The following is an 18983-nucleotide window of genomic DNA, read 5'->3' on the forward strand; positions in this document are numbered from 1 at the left end:
TTCCACATGATTGAGTTAAAAAGCATATATAATATAATAATGGTTTAATAGTAGAATATAGTTTTTTAGCATAACCCAGCTACATAATTGGCAGTTATATATATAAAATAAAGTTATTACTGTGCACAGTTAAATAATTATGCTTGCACATATAATAGTTATTACATTTGGATGCTATTGATATCATTTGTTTATCAATAATAATCATTTATAGACCAAATAAAGATAAACTATAATTATTTTATGTTATATCAATCATAGCAACTATATATTATATATATATATATTTATAATATAATATATATATACAATTATATATATATATAATATATATTCAGATACCAATAAATCCATTTATGTTGCATTACCATTTATTTGTCATATCATAGAGAAAGTTACTATTAGAAACTTATTTAGCTTTTTTTTCTGTCCAAATACAAACTAAAATATACATTTTAAGATCTAAATTTCATTAATAAGCGGGTGATGCGTTTCAAATGAAGTGAAGGAGGTTGTTATTTATAGCGAACGCACCTCCGAACCCGGCCCCTGAGGAACTAGGATTGGTAGTTGAATTCTGTGTTGTACTTGTAGTTGTACTGCTGCCAAACTTGAAGCCGGTACCACCGAAAGTAAAGTTAGACATTCTGAGAGTTAAACACAGCTATATGAATATAAAAAATTTAAATGGACATTGAACTAATGATTGAAAATATTTCCAAAATGGTGTTACTAATCACTAATTTGAGAAAATGTTTAAATTATCGGCGGTCCTAACATCAAAATTTCAAAGAGACATGCGTTCAGGCGGTCACACAATGTCTACGGACTTCAAAAAAATACAAAGATAATGATATATATCTATATTTATTATATATAAATTTATATGTATTATATTATAATTTTATATGTATCTTGCGATCATTGTTAGTATTCAGGATTTCCATCATCATTTTCATGCTCAGGTTTTATTTAAATCTATTGAAAAACTATCAGCTCAATTAACTATATCAACGCCACATTAAAAAAAATCGAGCTAGAAAACGTTCAGCAATACCTAATGATATCTATTCAGTTGATTCAAGATCATGGATTGGTATTATATATTTCGATGTTCAAATTATCATTAACGGCGTGATTTCCGTTACTAAATTATACATTTTCATGCTCATGAGATTGAATACTACACAAACTTAGTAAAAAAAAACAGCTATCGGCTTTATTCACTATATCAGCGCCACATTTAATAAAATAAATCTATCTATAACGCTTGCTTAGTAATTTGTAATCATGTATCTTAATTAACAAATATGTACATAATTGATAACTATTTTGGTTGATTCAAGATAATATATATCTAAAACGTTACAATGGCCATTTAAAAATTATACATTCTCATGCTCAAGAGGCTGAGTATCACATGAATCGAATAAAAAACTACTAGCTCAGATATATAGAATACATTATATTTATATGTAATAGCTTAATTTACTATACCTTATACGTTACAAACATATCTTTTTTAACCTTTTGACGTTACAAACTTTTTTTAGACACAACTAATGTCTATTTTAAACTGTATAAAATGTAGATCTATCTTTATATTGCTGAATTTTAATCGTTACAGGGGTTTGTGATTCACTATGGATATAAATGGATATGGCATAAGAATTGTTACCTGCCTAATAATTTTGCTTAGTTCTATGGAATTAAACGCTTAAACATTAAACATTTTTTCGTAGTATATATATATATCCATGATGCGAACGATGAATTTTGTAAATTTTAATGTTTACATTTCTTTGTTGCCGTCAAGTTTTTAACGTAGGCGATATTGAGTTTAGTTATTAGATTTTCTTTTGGTTTTGTCAGATTTAAACGGATCAAAATTTGGCATGGAATCAATCGGCGACGATAAAAATGGACAGCGAAAAAGAAAATTGACAACCGATTCGGATAATGAAATTGTTGAACGTTAGCTATTTTTTATAAAATACACCATTGTTTTTTATTTTTAATATCAAAATAAAATTTCAATCTGATATAAGCAAAGTTTATTTATCTATTTAAATTTAATAATATTAATTTTCTAAATTAAAAAAAAAGTGAATTAAGCAGAATATTATTTTCATTTAAGATTAAATTTACACAATTCGTAGTTTAGTGTTTTGTCAATTAAGTTAATTATCCTCATTGCATTGAGATTGATTTGATTTTATTTTAATAAAAATGCATTAAGAATTGATTTTGATATGGTATGATTTTATTAATTAATTAATTTATTTATCATTAGTGATAATTCATTAATTAATCATTATTCGTTTCAGTGATTGTGATTGAGTTTTCTGATTCCTTATTAAATAAAATTGATTAGTAATATATAATACTAATTAAATAACGATTAATTAAGGTTAAATTGTTTTTAAATTAATTAAACTAGTTAATAAATCTTATAAATAAATACTATGTGTGATATATATTTTAAAAATCAGCAAAGAAGCAAGTTGTGGTCGAAGAAGATTTGAGAAGCAGAAGCTGTCCATACCTAGATACTATAAATAGGTATTTTTATTACATGCTGTTATTATTATTATTTTTATTTCTCCATTGACCTGGTTTGAATACAAAGAAATCCCAGTGTGTTTGATGGTAATAATAATAATGAGAACTCTTTTATTCAAAGCCAAGGTAATAAATAATAATACTAATTATAAATAATAATAATAATAATGGTAATAGTAATAATAACCATAATAATAATAATTACTTTAACAATAATAATAAATGCTCGAAGGTCGGTCCTAGATTTCGACTTTGAGAAGCTATGTTCCATCTCGTTGTCACATATTAACGTCTATGCCTGCTTGGTATGTGGACGCTACTTTCAAGGTATTTATTTATTTTTTATATTATTAATTATTATTTATATTTTTTATTAACTGATAGTACCATGATAACTAGATGTAATTTAATATGATAATATAATTTGTAATAATATAATAATAATATATATTTTATTCATCGAGGTCGAGGTTTGAAGTCTCACGCGTACACGCACAGTGTCCAGGAGGGCCACCATGTTTTTCTAAATTTAGAAACAAAGAAATTTTACTGCCTGCCAGACAATTATCAAATTATTGATCAGTCTCTGGAGGACATTGTGGTTTGTTTTTGGCTCGTTCTTGGTTTTTGGTTCTATAATTATGATCTTTTTTGTTGTGCCATTAATATAACTTTAAAATTATTATTACTAATGTAATAATATTTTTTAAATTATTAATTTTACGATAGTATGTTCTCAATCCGACCTTCACCCCAGACCATATTGTCCAATTGGAATCATCTTCAAAACTTTCGAGGGCATATGATGGGTCGACATACTTACCTGGTTGGTTGGCTGGATGGGTTGATGATTTCTGATTGGTTGGGTTTCTTGATTGATTGGATGGGCGATTGAATAGTTGGTTGTTTGGTTAAGTGATTAATTGATTGATTGTTTGGTTGGTTCATTAATAACTTATGACTAACTGGTTAAAATGAGAAACTTTTACTTCTCCTCCAAGGAATTGTCGGTCTGAACAACATAAAGGCCAATGACTACTGCAATGCAGTACTCCAGGTTAAACATTATTATTATTTATTTATTAATTAATTATTAATTATTTGTTTGCATTTTTATTGTTTTTTATTATTATTTCCAGGCTCTTTCCCACGTGACTCCATTGAGGAATTTCTTCCTCCGAGAAGAGAACTACATAAACATAAAAAGGGTGCCAGGTGATCAGATGGGCCTTCTGGTCCAGAGGTTTGGTGAGCTTATGAGGAAATTATGGAATACTAGGAATTTTAAAGGTAGTGTGTATATGTATAGCTGTGTGTGTGCGTGTGTGTGTCATAAAAAATTCATTATTTTGATCAAACTGTCATCATCATCATTATGATCATCACCATTATCATTATCATGGTTCTCTTAATCAATATCATTACCATCATTATCACCATCATCAGCCCACGTTAGCCCTCATGAGATGTTGCAAGCTGTGGTTTTGTGCTCCAAGAAGAAATTTCAAATCACCAAACAAGGTCAGAATGATGATGATGGTGATCATCATCATCATATATTTTTCTATTTTAGACGTTTTCACTATCATTATCATCACATTTGTCATCACACCGCTGATCGCCATCATCATCATCATCATTATTACCATCATCATTGTTACCATCATCATCATCATCATTGTTACTATCATCATCATTACCATCATCGTCGTCATCATTATCATCAACTCAATGAAATTAGGTGATGCTTTAGAGTTCCTATCATGGTTCTTAAATACACTGGATAATTCTCTAAAAGGTCCAAATGGCCCAAAAAAAACATGCATAGGTATGTATTGTGTGCGTGTTGTTGAAACCTCTGATGAAGCTGATGATGCACGAGAGAGAGAGAGAGAGAGAGAGAGAGAGAGAGAGAGAGAGAGAGAGAGATTGACCTTTAATCTTTATTATTATGGTTATTGAAGGTGAGGCATTCAAAGGTCGGATGAGGGTGTACTCCAGGAAGCTGCCCCCGATCGAGATGAAACAGGAGGAGAAGATGAAGTTGCTAATGAGGCCCGAGTATCAGGAGGTGAGGAGGATGATGACGATGGTGGTGGTGGTGAGGATGATGGTGGTTGGAGTGGTGGTGGTGATGATAATAGTGGTTGTAGTCGTGGTGATTGTGATGGTTGAGGTGGTGATGGTGATAGTGGCACTGTTGACGTCATCATCGTCGTTATCATTTTCGACGTCACAGCTTTCATCATTGTCATTCTTTTCACTTACTAATATAACAATAATAATGAATTATCACCATCATCACCATGATAGAAAGAAGAAGACATTTCATTCCTATATTTGACCTGTGACCTTCCACCCCCGCCGCTCTACCCCGATGAAATGAGGGAAAACATCATACCCCAGGTTATGATAATGATGGTTACGATGACGACGACGATGATGATGATGATGATGGTGTTGCAGATGAATTTTATACAGCTCCTTTGGATGAATGATAATGATGAGAATTATCATCTTCATCATTATCATCATCATTCGTCTCTCTTATCATCATCATCATTCATCACTCTTATAATCATCATCATCGTCATCGTCATCAACATAATTAGGTCCCACTGATGAGCGTGCTGATGAAGTTTAATGGGGTAAATTCGAAGGAGGTGAAGACCTACAAAGACTCGACCTTGAAACGATACGAAATCACCAAACTGCCCCGCTACCTAATACTCTTTTTCAAGGTACTGTCCTTTAAAAATACAAAAATACCTACCTACAAACATACGTAGATACATATATACACACAAGTATACACACATGTATATACATTCATTTACAAACATGCATACATACATATTCACAAACAAGCATACATACATACATACATTCATACATACATTCATACATACATGCAATGCTTATCTACATTCATACATACATAAATACATACATTGTCATACTATACATACATACATATATACATACATACATACATACATACATACATACATACATACATACATACATATATACATGCATTACATACATATCTTACATACATACTCACAAACAAACAAACTTACAAACATACATGCATACATACATTACATACATACATATACACACAAACATTCACACACACATACATACAAATACTTACAGAGATTCAATAGAACAACGTTTATTCTGGAAAAGAACCCCACCATCGTCAACTTCCCCATCAAGTAAGCCCAATCTATGCATCTTATTCTAATAATAATTTATCTTTTTATTATTTAGGCTTTTTCAAATTATAATTAAATATAATTATTTGTATATTATTTTAACAATTACTAACTCAACTAACAAATTACCAAACCCAATTAACCAACCAATCAATCACCTAATCAATCAACAAACCCAATTCACCAATCAATCAATCAATCAATCAATTAGTTAACCAATCAATCACCTAATCAATCAATAAACCCAATTCACCAATCAATCAATAAACAAATCAATCAATCAACAAACCCAATTCACTAATCAATCAATCAATTAACCAACCAATCAATCAACAAACCCAATTCACCAATCAATTAACCAACCAATCACCTAATCAATTAACCAAACCGGAAATCAGAGGCGTGGACTTCTCCGAGTTACTAACTCCAGAAATCCGGGCCAAATGCAAAAGCACCATCTACGATCTGGTGGCCAACGTGGTTCACGACGGTGAAGCCACCTCTGGGAAGGGAAGCTACAGGGTCCATATCCTTCATAAGGTCGGTTGGTTGGTTGAGTGGTTGGCTGGCTAGTTGACCAGTTGGTTAGTCTGTTGTTTGGTCAGTTGTTCGGTCGGTATTTTTTTTATTAACTTTTAAGAATTGTTTATTTATTTGATCATTCATTCATTCATTTGATCATTCATTCACTCATTCACTCACTCACTCATTTAATAATTAAACTTCCAGGGAAATGACAAATGGTACGAGTTGCAGGATTTGCATGTGGTTGATATACTGCCTCAAATGATTACTCTCACTGAATCCTATATTCAAGTTTGTTGATTGATTGATTGATTGATTGATTGATTGATTGATTGATTGATTGATTGATTGATATATTGATTGATATATTGATTGATATATTGATTGATATATTGATTGATATATTGATTGATATATTGATTTATTTTTTTCAGATTTATGAATTGAGAAAGCCAGAGAAAACGGATAACCATAACAAAAGCAACTGACAAAAAAAAAATTTTAAATATAAAATAATAATTTGTAAACATAAAATAATTATTATTAATAAAATAATTAACCGATTTGAATTCATATAATAAATATACTCTACCGATCTTATATTTGTTCAAATTTTCTAATAAAACTCCCAAGAACCGACTCGCTGTGTCTGGAGTAGTGATTAATTTGATGGTAATTACAGATACAACCATGGATACATATAATATAGATATATCCATAGATACAATATATTTCATTTCACAAAAGTAGTTATATATTAAAAATTCTATTTTTAATGGGACTGCCAAGAGATGCTTCGTAATCCAAAGCAAAAATTTTGACGGGTCATTTCATAGGTCAAATTTTTTGGCTTAAGGCGATGTGGCCTCTGATTTTAGTGGCTCCATGGATTCCCAAACTTTGTTGAGTGGTTAGAACGGTTCGGAGAATACAGACGATCAACTGGTTAACTATAATGTTATGAATATAATTTGTGAAATAAAATAAATTAAATAGATAATTTAACTTTGATTCTATGGAATGATTTAAAGGTCTATGTAAATATGATTTTGGCTAAATTATCGTCGTATTTTTTCCATTTTTGAAATTTTTCTTACAAAATCATTTTATCGGCCGAAATATTAAATTGAGTATTTTTTTAATTTATTTTTTTATATAAGTCAGTTTTAACAGTAATTTATATATCATTTGTTTTTCTCAAAACTGGATGAAGATTATTTTTGCTTTTAAAATTTAAAAAATTTGTTTTTAAAAATTATTTAAAAATTCTAATTGGCAACTAATTACCGAATAACAACTGATATATATCGGGATTTATTTACGAATAAATAAAAATTTTTTCCATGTGTTGGTTTCAAAAATGATAACAGAAACAGAACTCTTCTTCATTCTTCACTAACTAAAAAAAGAACTATTTTTGCTTGCCATTCATTGTTTATTCATTCAACAATCTAATTCACACAAATTAAAATTAGGGTTTTTTTTAAAAAATCATTAGTCTAGTCCCCAGGGTTCATATAATAACACATATACTATATATACACTACATCATATATAATACTACTTACGGTATACTTGCATATGCCATAAAATAGAATAGCAATAGATAGTACAATACACATACACATGTGTTGTTATCCCAAACTAATTGGTGATCACTAATCTAATCTGCCAAATTACATTAAGACAACAATATATCACTGGAAGACGAAGGTAATTATACAATGCTGGCATTACTTTTACTACTACAATTACTACTTAAATACTATCTATCCTATCATAATAAAGAATGTTTATATTATAATTTTATTATGAATTATTTTATTATCAAGTATTAATTATTAATATTGTATTATTTATCTGTTCTATATATTTTTATTTTATCTTAATGTTAATTAATTATTAATTCATATATATATAATATAACATAATAATTTTCTAAGAGTCTGCTGAAACAATTTTCCAACAAATATGATTATTACTTCAAGTTTATTATTGCTTTTTAAAATAATATTAATTATATATATTTATATAAGTATATATATATATATCTGTGTGTGTTTGTGTGTGTGTTTGTGTGTGTCTGTGTGTGTTTTCACATTTGGAGCAATACTTGTAACTCATCAAACCAATTAATATTATTATGTAACTATGTATATATAATATATATCTATATTTGTATATATATATATATTATTTCTATATAATTATAAGTTTAATTATTTTTTAATTTGTAGACTGCAGTCATTAACAGAATATTTAAGTTATAAATAATTTATAAATTATTTACAAATAAGTTATATTTTTGTATTTATGATAATAGTTATATAAATATTATAACAAATATTTTATTAAATAAATAAATGGATAAATATCTATTATATAAGATAACTATATGATGGTAAATAAAATGATTATTTATATATAATTACAAATTTATGAGTTATATATATTATGAATGTTTTTTAAAGTTAATAATTATGAAAAAATTATGAATAAATTATGAGAATAATTACGAATTTATCGTTCAGACATTCTCAAATGAATGTTACCGAACAACACACGTTCAATTTTGACTCGGAGGAGAATGTTGCCAAATGGAAAAAGGTCTTCGTCGCAGCCCTCGGAAAGGTTTTCATAATTTATTATTTCTCAATTATTTATTTATAATTTATTATCCCTTAATTGTTCAATTATAATTTTGTATTTCTTAATTATTCAATTATATTTTGTTTGGATTTGTTTGAATTATTATGAAGAGTGATCTAAATTTAAACATTTAACATGTGTGCTATTTTATTGTTAAGCAAGCAACTTGAATGTGTGTGAAGAGTAAGGTTTCGGCCCTTTTGATGTTGTTGGTTGGTAGGATAGTGTAGTGGTAAGTTGTTTGGTCACTATGCCACTGTGGCTGGTTTCAAATGCAAGAGATCCCAGTCTGTTATATGCTCTTGTTATACAATGCATTGCTGTGTGGCCTGTATTCTTATGTTAAAATTCTAACCCTTTACAATTTTACATCCTTCGTTCACTCATTTGTTGCAATTATCGTTCATCTATTAATTCATTCATCCACTCTATCTTTCTCCCATCATTTATTCGGTCATTCATTCTTTCATTTATTCAGTCACTCATTCATGCTATCTATTTAGTGACTGGTAGGTATATTTTTTTGGGTGTTTTTCATTGTCAAATGATTCACTTTTGTGGATAATTAACTGATTAATTAATATTTTTGTTTATAATTAATAAAAATTATTATACTTATTATTATTATTATTATAGTTATTATTATTAGTATTACTATTGTTATTGTTAATCAGTAAGGCAACTGCTTGCACTTTTATTTATGATTGTGATTATTATTTGTTATAATTACATCAAGTTTTCCCAACAATAATTTCTTTCACACACGCACACACACACACATACACTCACACACACACACAAAAACACACGCACACACATACACACTAACAAACAGACAAACAAACACTTACACATACATTCTCACACATACATTCTTCACACAAACACTTACATATACACTCTTACCCATACAATACATTCACACACACATTCACTGACATATCAAGTACTGTTATTTCATAATAATCTATTTAATTAGATAAATTACAGTAGGATGATAACTCTTTTTGTATTGTACATAAACAAACACACACATACAAACACACATAAACACATACATACATACATACATACATACATACATACATACATACATACATACATACATACACACACATACATGCGTACAGTATAATACACATATACTCACATACAAATACAAATTTGTAAAAAAAACATAGCCAAACAAAGATACAAATATAGATACACATACATACAAACTCATACAATAGCATTATTATTCACATCATCATCTAAACCATCATCATCATTAACGACATCATCATTATTTTCATCATCATCATCAACAACTTTTTTTATCATCATCAGTATTTAAATGCCTCATTTAGCAACAAAAATTTCAACAATGTTATATCTTCATTTGCCCAGTGATAACTACATTAATACTGCTTCTATTTTCTCATTCATTCGTTCATTCTTTCATTCATTCATTCATTCATTCATACGTTTTTTAGACATATCATAAAAGCTTTACACTGTTATTATAGTTTGTAAAGAGTTACCATTATATAATTAATTACTGATTATTCGTTTTTACTGGGTTGTACTTGTTTATTCCTTTATCTATTCGTTCGTTCGCTTGTACGTTTGTTCGTGTGTTTGGTTTGTATGTTCGTTCATTTGATCGTTTACTCATTCATTCATTCATGCATTCATGCATTTATTCATTCATGTATTTTTTTAATAATTTTTTTTCTATTTTTAGTGACACCTTTAGCAAATTCACACACACACGCACACAAACAAACACACATACACACACACACACACACACACAAGTATCAAACATAGCGCTGGAGAATAGGACCCTGGATTTTAAAGCGCTCTAGCTCAGTGGTGTGTTGTTTATATTTATAAACATGCTTGTATGTATGTGTGTATGTACGTGTGTGTGTGTGTTTGTATGTGTATGTTTGTGTGTGTGTGTGGTCAAATTTATAGCACTATGTATATATATATATATATATATATATATATATATTTATAGAGCACTATGTATATATATATATAAACGTGTATATATATATTAGCTTGTAATTATTAGAAATATATATTGTACTATGTGGACCATTGCATGCTTTAATAATGTATATGTATTTGTATGTGTGTGTATGTGTGTGTCTGTGTGTGTGTATTTATTTGTCTGTGTTTGTTTGTGTATGTGTGTGCGTTCGTGTTTGTCTGCGTTATTGTCGTTGTCGTTTTGGTAGTGTAGTAGTAATATGTATGTGATTCCAGAAAAGGAAAAAACGCCTGGGATGGAAAACATAGAAACTCTCTCTAACTATCTCTAAGTTAGAGAGAGAGAGAGAGAGAGAGAGAGAGAGAGTAAGAGTGAGATGGGAAATATTTATTACTGCAAAAAGTTAATCAAACACTAACAAGCTTCTGCTCTCTTTCTTTTACTCACGCACACATACACACACACACACACACACACACAGAGCATACGACAAACACACACACATACACACACACTGCATACGACAAACACACGCACACACACTGCATGCGGTGCATAAGATAAATTTTTCCAGTAAATTATTAAAATATTCAAAATTCCATAACTTACTAACTGACTGACTTCTACATTGTTACTGCTTTACGTTCCATTTAACATACCAGATAGATATGTCTTCCGTGTTTAGATATAAGGCAAGACTGACTTGTTATTAGTTTCTTTGTTTTAGTTTTAAGATGTGTGGTGAATGTAGCTATGCAATTTTGATTGACATGTCTTTATAAAAGTGTGTGACTTAATTTATTCGTTTATTCATTCATTTGTTCGGTCTTTTGTTCGTTCACTCGCTCACTCATTCACTCTCTCACTCATTCACTCACTCACTCATTCGTTCATTCATCCAATCGTTTATTTAATTATCAATCTATTTATTCATTTGTTTTTGATTCGTGTGATCATTCATTCATTTGTTCATTCAATTATTAATTCAATTTATTGATTTGTTTGTTTGTATCTCTGGTTTGATACCAACAGATGCAAGGGCACATTATTATTTCTGATTGATGTTTTTATTAGTATTATGTGACATTCATATTTTTTATGTATGTATAATTATTATTATTATTATTATCAAAAAGGCCTGGGCAGAGCCCTTTGCCCCAACTAAAAACAATGACAAAATAAAAGAACGTTTTCAAAAATAAAGGATGTGAAACAATTAAAGTCGTATAAATTATTGTTCAATGTCTACACCAAACGACCAAACACGAAATTAAAATTTAAGCAATTATTTAATACTTAATCAAGCTGACACAAATTTTTTATCACCGTAAAAGTCATCTAGTTTAATTTTAAATGTCTTCATAGATGGAGCATCTACAACGTCAACGGGCAGTGCATTCCAAGGATTCACGACTCGATTAGAAAAAAAATATTTTCTGCAATCTTTCCTTGCAAGACGAGTCTGTAAACTGAGATGATGACCTCTGGTGCCATTGTCCGCACGACGATCTAACAATGGGGAAATTGAAGGATCCACATAATTATGGAGAATTTGATAAGTTAAAATTAAGTCGCCCCTGATTCGTCTATATTCCAAAGATGGCAGATCTAATTTTATCAATCTAGATTTATAATCTAAACCTTTACATGACTTTGGAATTCTGGTAGCTCTTCTTTGGACCTTTTCCAATTCACCAGATAAACCTTTTCTATATGGGCACCAGACTTGCACAGCATATTCCAAACGTGATCTGACCAAAGATTTATAGAGACAAACGAACGCATCATCCGACAGGTCCTTGAAATTTCTGAATAAAATTCCCAACATACGGTTTGATTTTTTTATCTGCGTCATAACATGCTCTTTAAAAGTAAGTTGACTATCTACGATCACGCCTAGATCATGCATACTCTTTACTCTTGGTAAGATATGAGCAACATCATTCGAATCAACAATTTCATAGTTCATTGGAAAACATTTACCAATTGACAACAAGCTACATTTACTAACGTTGACTTTAAGACTCCATTTCCGAAACCATACCATAATATTGTTTAAGGAACTTTGCAACACTGCACCATCAGGCAGTTCAGATAACGTACCATATATCTTTGCATCATCGGCATATAAAAAAATATCGCTATAAACTGAGTATATGTCGTTGATATAGATCACAAACAAAAGAGGACTGAGCACTCCTCCCTGAGGAACTCCACTTGTGATAGGTTTAGCACTAGACATATGACCATTTACACCAACACGGAGTGATCTTTCATTGAGGTAACCTTCAATCCATCTTACTAAGTTATCATGGACTTTATATTTCCGTAATTTAAACAATAATCTGGAATGAGAAATTGTGTCAAAGGCCTTCTCCAAATCAGTATATATGACATCTATGCTTTTACCAAGTTCCGCTGAAGCAGTTATCTCATCTATAAATTTCAAAAGCTGCAGTGTGATTGATCGAAATGGCAAAAACCCGTATTGTCGGCTTGTGAATAAATTATTCTTTATAAAATAATCTTTTAAATGGTCAGCAATAATTGACTCCATTAGCTTACAACAAATCGGAGTCAATGCAATAGGCCTGTAATTGGAAGGCAGACTTTTATTTCCTTTTTTGTGTATAGGTACCACAAAAGATGATCTCCAATCATTAGGAATAACACCATTCACCAAGGATAAATTATAAAGCACACTCAAGACTCCAGACAATTCAAACCTAGTTTCATACAAAATTCTAGGATGAACTCCATCCGGGCCAGATGATTTATTTCGGTTAATGTCCCCGAGTTTCTTAAGAACCGTTTTATTATCGATGATCAATTCCGACATACCATTATCTGAAATCCAAGGAATATTAAATTCAACATCATCTGTAAACGGCAAATCATCAACAAACACAGATGAAAAATACTCCGAAAAAATCTCAGCCCTATCCTTATCATCAGAAACATGTCTGCCATCATAGATTAAGGAACCAACTTTATCCTTAATATGACTAACACTGTTTACTCGTTTCCAGAATAATTTTGGATTTGTATTAAAATCTCTGGCAATCTCATCCAATCTTTGAATATGCAGCTGTTTAGATAACCTTCTCACTTTATCTCTTGTTGATCTGAACAAAACCAACGAATTTATACCATATTTGTAGGTTTGCTTCCAATAAACATGTTTCAATTTTATTAATCTAAGCAACTCTGGATTCATTTTAAATGTACGTCCCCTACCTGTTTTTCTCAAAGGAACATATTTTTTAGTTAGTTTCAAAAGCAGTTCTTTCAAAGCAATCCATAGCTGTTCCACAGAAGACTCTGAACAGGAATTTAACAGATCATGCACAGCATTGTCAAGATCATATCTCATTTTGGCATAATCACCAATATCATAACAGAATTTTTTATTAACTGTAATTGTCTTCCTGCCTTATATTAACAGTTCAATAGAGAGAGTGTTATGATCACTGCTACCCAGAGGAGCCATGTAAATAATATTCCTGACGATGTCAATATCAGAAACCACCAGATCTAGAATATGAGGCTGCTGCGAACTGCGAGCTCTTGTGGGTTCATTGACGTGTTGCATCAGATAATGATCATTAAGAAAATCCACAAACCTGTTATCAATCCTTGATGGGAGTCCACCTGAGCAAAAAATGTTCCAATCAATCTCTGGAAAATTCAAATCTCCAAGGAAGATATGTAAACCAGGAAGCTCCAAAAATTCATCCAGCAGCTGCATTAAAGAATCATTATTTAAGTCTGAACTTCCTGGACTACGATACAGAGATAGAAAATTGATATCTCTGTTATTAGATGACAGTTTAATACAGATAAACTCTTGAAAAGTTGAAGACAAATTTAATTCTATGATATGCAGATAATCTCTAAAATACACAAGCAAACCTCTGCAGCCAATTACACCAAAATCCTTTGATATCACTTGAAAACCATTTAGCTGATATTCAGATATACAGGGAGGAAATTTACCAAATTTTGGATTTACTTCATTTAAAAAAATCATTTCAGGAGGGTCATTGAATGTATCTAGCAGCATACCCAATTCACCAAATTTATTTGTTAAAGTGTCAACATTGGCATACAAAATTGTAAAAATGTTATTCATTGCTAACACAGACATACTTGACTTACTGCTATCTAAAAATTTCTCCTTCTGATGGCAACAGCATGGAAGTCCCCAGGTTGACCTTTAATTATAAAAACAAACTTATTAGTATCTTCAGTTGCAGCTAAACTTTTCTTTTTTTCTTCAATTAATTTTTTACATTCATTTCTATCTTCTTTGACCAGGTCGTTTGATAGTATTACTTTCTTGTATTCAACATTTCCTTTCAAATTAGAACAATTTTCTAAAACTAGATTTTTAACAGCAAAATCACAAAATTTTATCACAACAGGTCTGGGCCTTTGATTTATCTCAGGTTTCTTACCTAACCTGAACCAATCAGATATTTCCTTCGAAAAATCAAAATCAGGTAACAAAACTTTTAGCAACCCAAGCACTGCTTCTTTGTCCTTATTTCTGGAAAACTGGCTATCCTCAGTTATATTAAAAATAATGATATTGTTTTTCCTCAAATTTCTTTCGTTGTTGAGGTTAATTCTGCCGTCGGTTGCAGCAACAGAACAAACAACTGTCTTTAAATCACAAGCCATATTATCTACTTTATTAGAGAACAGGTCTGAGAATTTTCTGACTTTTTCCACTTCTGCAGAACCACTCAATGAGGACTGCTTCAAAAATTCAACGTCACTGCTCAATTTCTTCAAATCATCTAACTGTGTGTTAATTTGAAATTCCTTCTTTTGAATATCCTCGATTAAAAGTTTCAGCACATTAATATTATTATTAATTTCGGACAGTTCGTCTTTAAGCTTAGGTGTATCCTTCAGCCCTTCGACCAAGCCAGCTAAGACTGAACAGTTCTCAGCACGACATTTTTCACACAGTTTGAGGCCATAATCATCAGGTTCCATAACAGCTTTCTCAGACTTCTTTGCTGCTGCTCTTGTCGAGGTGGAGTGAGACATTTCTGATTACTCCAAGAGAGCAGTGAAAACGAATGAAACCAAATTGTCTTATTAAACTACCGAATTAATTGCGAAAAATGAAAACTAATTTATTTTTACGAAAATAAAACTTTATAAATTAATAAATTCCTTAGAAAACCGAAAAATTTAAGCAAAGCGAAATATTTTTAATTTTTTATAATTGTTTGTATGTTTGCTCGTTTGTGTGTTTGTATGTATGTTTGTGTGTATGTTTGTATGTATATATGTATGTGTGGTTTCCTTTATACGTGGTTTAGCTTAATTTATATATACTGTCGTAGTAGTTTCACTAGTTTTGGTATCAGCAGTAATAATAGTAGTAGTAGCAGTAGTAGTGCTGCAGCAGTAGTAGCAACAGTAGTAGTAGTAGTAGTAATAGTAGTAGTAGATGCCAGTGAGGATGATGTTTGCAAAGTAGGCCATTTGACACTACCACTGCTAATCATCATCCATCTCTGTGTGTGTGTGTGTGTGTGTGTGTGTGTGTGTGTGTGTGTGTGTGTGTGTCTGTGTGTGTAAATATGTGTTTGAACAGATATATGCATATCATATTTCTATATATTTGTATTAACATATTCACGGTTTTTTCTTCTGACAATCATCTTAGTGTCTGACATTTTATGATTAAATGTGGAAAAGACTAAAAATCAATGAGTAAAAGGATAGAAATGATACGAACACACACGTACACACACGTACGCGCACACACACAAACACAATACATTCGTTGTACTATTCCTCCCATCTTTGTACCTTTAATTTCTAGTCATTGCATCATGTCATATCATCATCGCGTTGGCTGCAATTTTTAATTTGTCTCTCATTGTAACAACAGTAAAAGTAACCGTAGGTTAGTAATAGTAGCGATGGTAGAGATTATTTATAACAATGAGAAGAAGAAGGATGGGTGAGGATTGTTATGGTGAATTTAAAAAAGTCCTTGGTTTAATTTTTATTCAAATAATTTCTTCCGAAATTCTTGTTTCGTTTTACACAATTTTTATTGGATTGAACACTTTTTGTTTGGAGCTATCGCTCGCTCACTCACTCACTCACTCACTCAATCACTCTCTTTCACTCAATTAACTAATCAATCAAACAAACAAACAACTTGTTAATTAATCAATCAATCAACCATTCAACCAACCAATCAACATGCAACCAACCAAACCATTCAACCAATCAGCCATCATCATCCAATCGTCCTCACCTTCCATTAAAAAAAAAAACAAACAGAAACTTCTGGAAGTCCACCCGAAGCTGACGATCACACCAGACGCTCTGGAGAAAATCGAGAAACTTCTAGTACGCATGCTGAAAACTCTCTGCACCCCCACCCCGTTTCTACCCCACCACACCGTGGCAGACGTCCTAAAAAGGGTCAACAAGAAGTTCCTGGAGCCAATAAAATCGTGGGCTATCGCCGATGCCAATGCTGCCATTGATAAGTTTCAGAAAACCAAAAAAGCAACTTGCGTTACGATGCCTGTCGATAAAATCCATCAACTTCTCGTCAAAGTTTGTTTGTTGGTTGGTTGGTTGGTTGGTTGGTTGGTTGGTTGGCTGGCTGGCTGGCTGGCTGACTGGCTGGCTGGTTGGTTGGTTGGTTTTTTATTCGTATTCTTCATTGACGTTTTACATTTAATTAACTAATTGCTTGACAAGTAAATTAATTAGTCAATTAATCACACTGCCAATTGTTCCATTTTCCAATCATTCAACCAACCAACCAACCAACCAGGAGATATTTAACTGCAAGATAGACTACCAGGTTTCACTGTTCATATCAGCCGTCCTTGAATATATAGCTGGTGATATGCTTAAAGTTAGGCAGCATTTTTATTCATTTATTCTATCGTTCTTTCATTCATTCATTCATTTATTTATTCTTTCATTCATTTATTCGTTCGTTCGTTCACACACACACACACACACACACACACACACACACACACACACACACACACACTCATGCAAAGAAGTAATTTATAAATACATAGATATATATTCAATGGAGGATAGGATGCATATACACGCACAATACACAGACATGTATAAACACACACACATACACACTAACAGACATACGCATACGCACGCACACACACACACACACACAAACTCCGGCGCGTCCTTGCTCTCACACCATAAATTAAGAGTTTCAGGCCGGTTTTTGGAGGTAATAAACCAAATTAAAATAAAAACAAACAAACAAAAAACAAAAACAAAATAAAAATGACATGAAATAAAAAAAATTTCTGCAAAAAAGCTGATCGGCAATTACGTTAAGAACATTAAACACTCTGAGATCACCCATGCTGATATTGATATAGCCATGTGTGCGGACAAGGTCTGTTTCTTTGTTTGTCTCCGCTGGTTGTTTTTTTTTTTGTATGTTTGTATGTTTGGTTTGTACGTACATAAAATTACACACACACACACACACACAATTACACACACACATAACACACATCATGCTTTTTTGTGGTAGGTACTGATGGCTATGTTGTTTGAGGATGATGAAGAAGAGGAGGAGCGAATGATCGACACAGAGAGGAATATAAATCAAGGGTATCATTATCACCATCACTATCGTCATCATCATCATTACTATCATCATCATTATCGTCATCATTATCGTCATCATTATCATAACTATCGTCTTCGTTATCGTAACTGTTACCGTCACCAGCAACATCATTATCGTCAGCATTATCATCGTCATCATCATCGTTGTCATCGTCATCATCATCGTCTTCATCATCATCATCATCATCATCGTCTTCATCATCATCGTCTTCATCATCGTCGTCTTCATCATCATCATCATCATCATCGTCTTCATCATCGTCGTCTTCATCATCATCATCATCGTCGTCGTCATCATCGTCTTCATCATCGTCGTCATCATCTTCTTCATCATCGTCATCATCATCAGATGTCTGACGTCACAGAGTTAC

At 31.4% G+C, this 18983-nt stretch overlaps 2 protein-coding genes across 2 annotated transcripts in view; both read left to right on the forward strand.

The window, feature by feature from the left end:
• Positions 1–1838: 1838 nt before the first annotated feature.
• HELRODRAFT_185871 (hypothetical protein) lies at positions 1839–6951 on the forward strand. The gene is made up of 16 exons (XM_009025518.1): positions 1839–1974; positions 2493–2562; positions 2795–2889; positions 3027–3163; positions 3292–3388; positions 3564–3619; positions 3702–3852; positions 4009–4083; positions 4304–4390; positions 4527–4633; positions 4876–4968; positions 5175–5303; positions 5725–5786; positions 6185–6326; positions 6516–6602; positions 6746–6951. The coding sequence occupies exons 1-16, from the start codon at positions 1896–1898 to the stop codon at positions 6797–6799; spliced, it is 1521 nt and encodes a 506-aa protein (XP_009023766.1). The 5' UTR covers positions 1839–1895; the 3' UTR covers positions 6800–6951.
• A 1901-nt stretch (positions 6952–8852) lies between these two features.
• The window catches only part of HELRODRAFT_84957 (hypothetical protein), a gene marked incomplete at both ends in the record, with an annotated part of 16397 nt that continues 6266 nt past the window's right edge, over positions 8853–18983 (forward strand). Inside the window, 5 exons of the mRNA XM_009025478.1 lie at positions 8853–8942; positions 17260–17541; positions 17765–17848; positions 18293–18373; positions 18515–18970. Of these exons, the coding sequence (XP_009023726.1) occupies positions 8853–8942; positions 17260–17541; positions 17765–17848; positions 18293–18373; positions 18515–18970 (993 nt within the window). The remainder of the gene's footprint in view (positions 8943–17259; positions 17542–17764; positions 17849–18292; positions 18374–18514; positions 18971–18983) is intronic.

The sequence above is a fragment of the Helobdella robusta genome, assembly GCF_000326865.2.
Source record: "Helobdella robusta unplaced genomic scaffold HELROscaffold_42, whole genome shotgun sequence".
NCBI classification, from domain to species: Eukaryota; Metazoa; Annelida; class Clitellata; order Rhynchobdellida; family Glossiphoniidae; genus Helobdella; species Helobdella robusta.

What these genes read in the sequence shown, in the direction of transcription:
- HELRODRAFT_185871 (XM_009025518.1), top strand. Translation starts at nt 1,896, where the DNA reads ATGGAATCAATCGGCGACGATAAAAATGGACAGCGAAAAAGAAAATTG. An exon ending in TACCTAGATACTATAAATAG is followed by an intron (nt 2,563 to 2,794) that starts GTATTTTTATTA and finishes AAATGCTCGAAG; the next exon opens with GTCGGTCCTAGATTTCGACT. An exon ending in GGGAAAACATCATACCCCAG is followed by an intron (nt 4,969 to 5,174) that starts GTTATGATAATG and finishes CAACATAATTAG; the next exon opens with GTCCCACTGATGAGCGTGCT.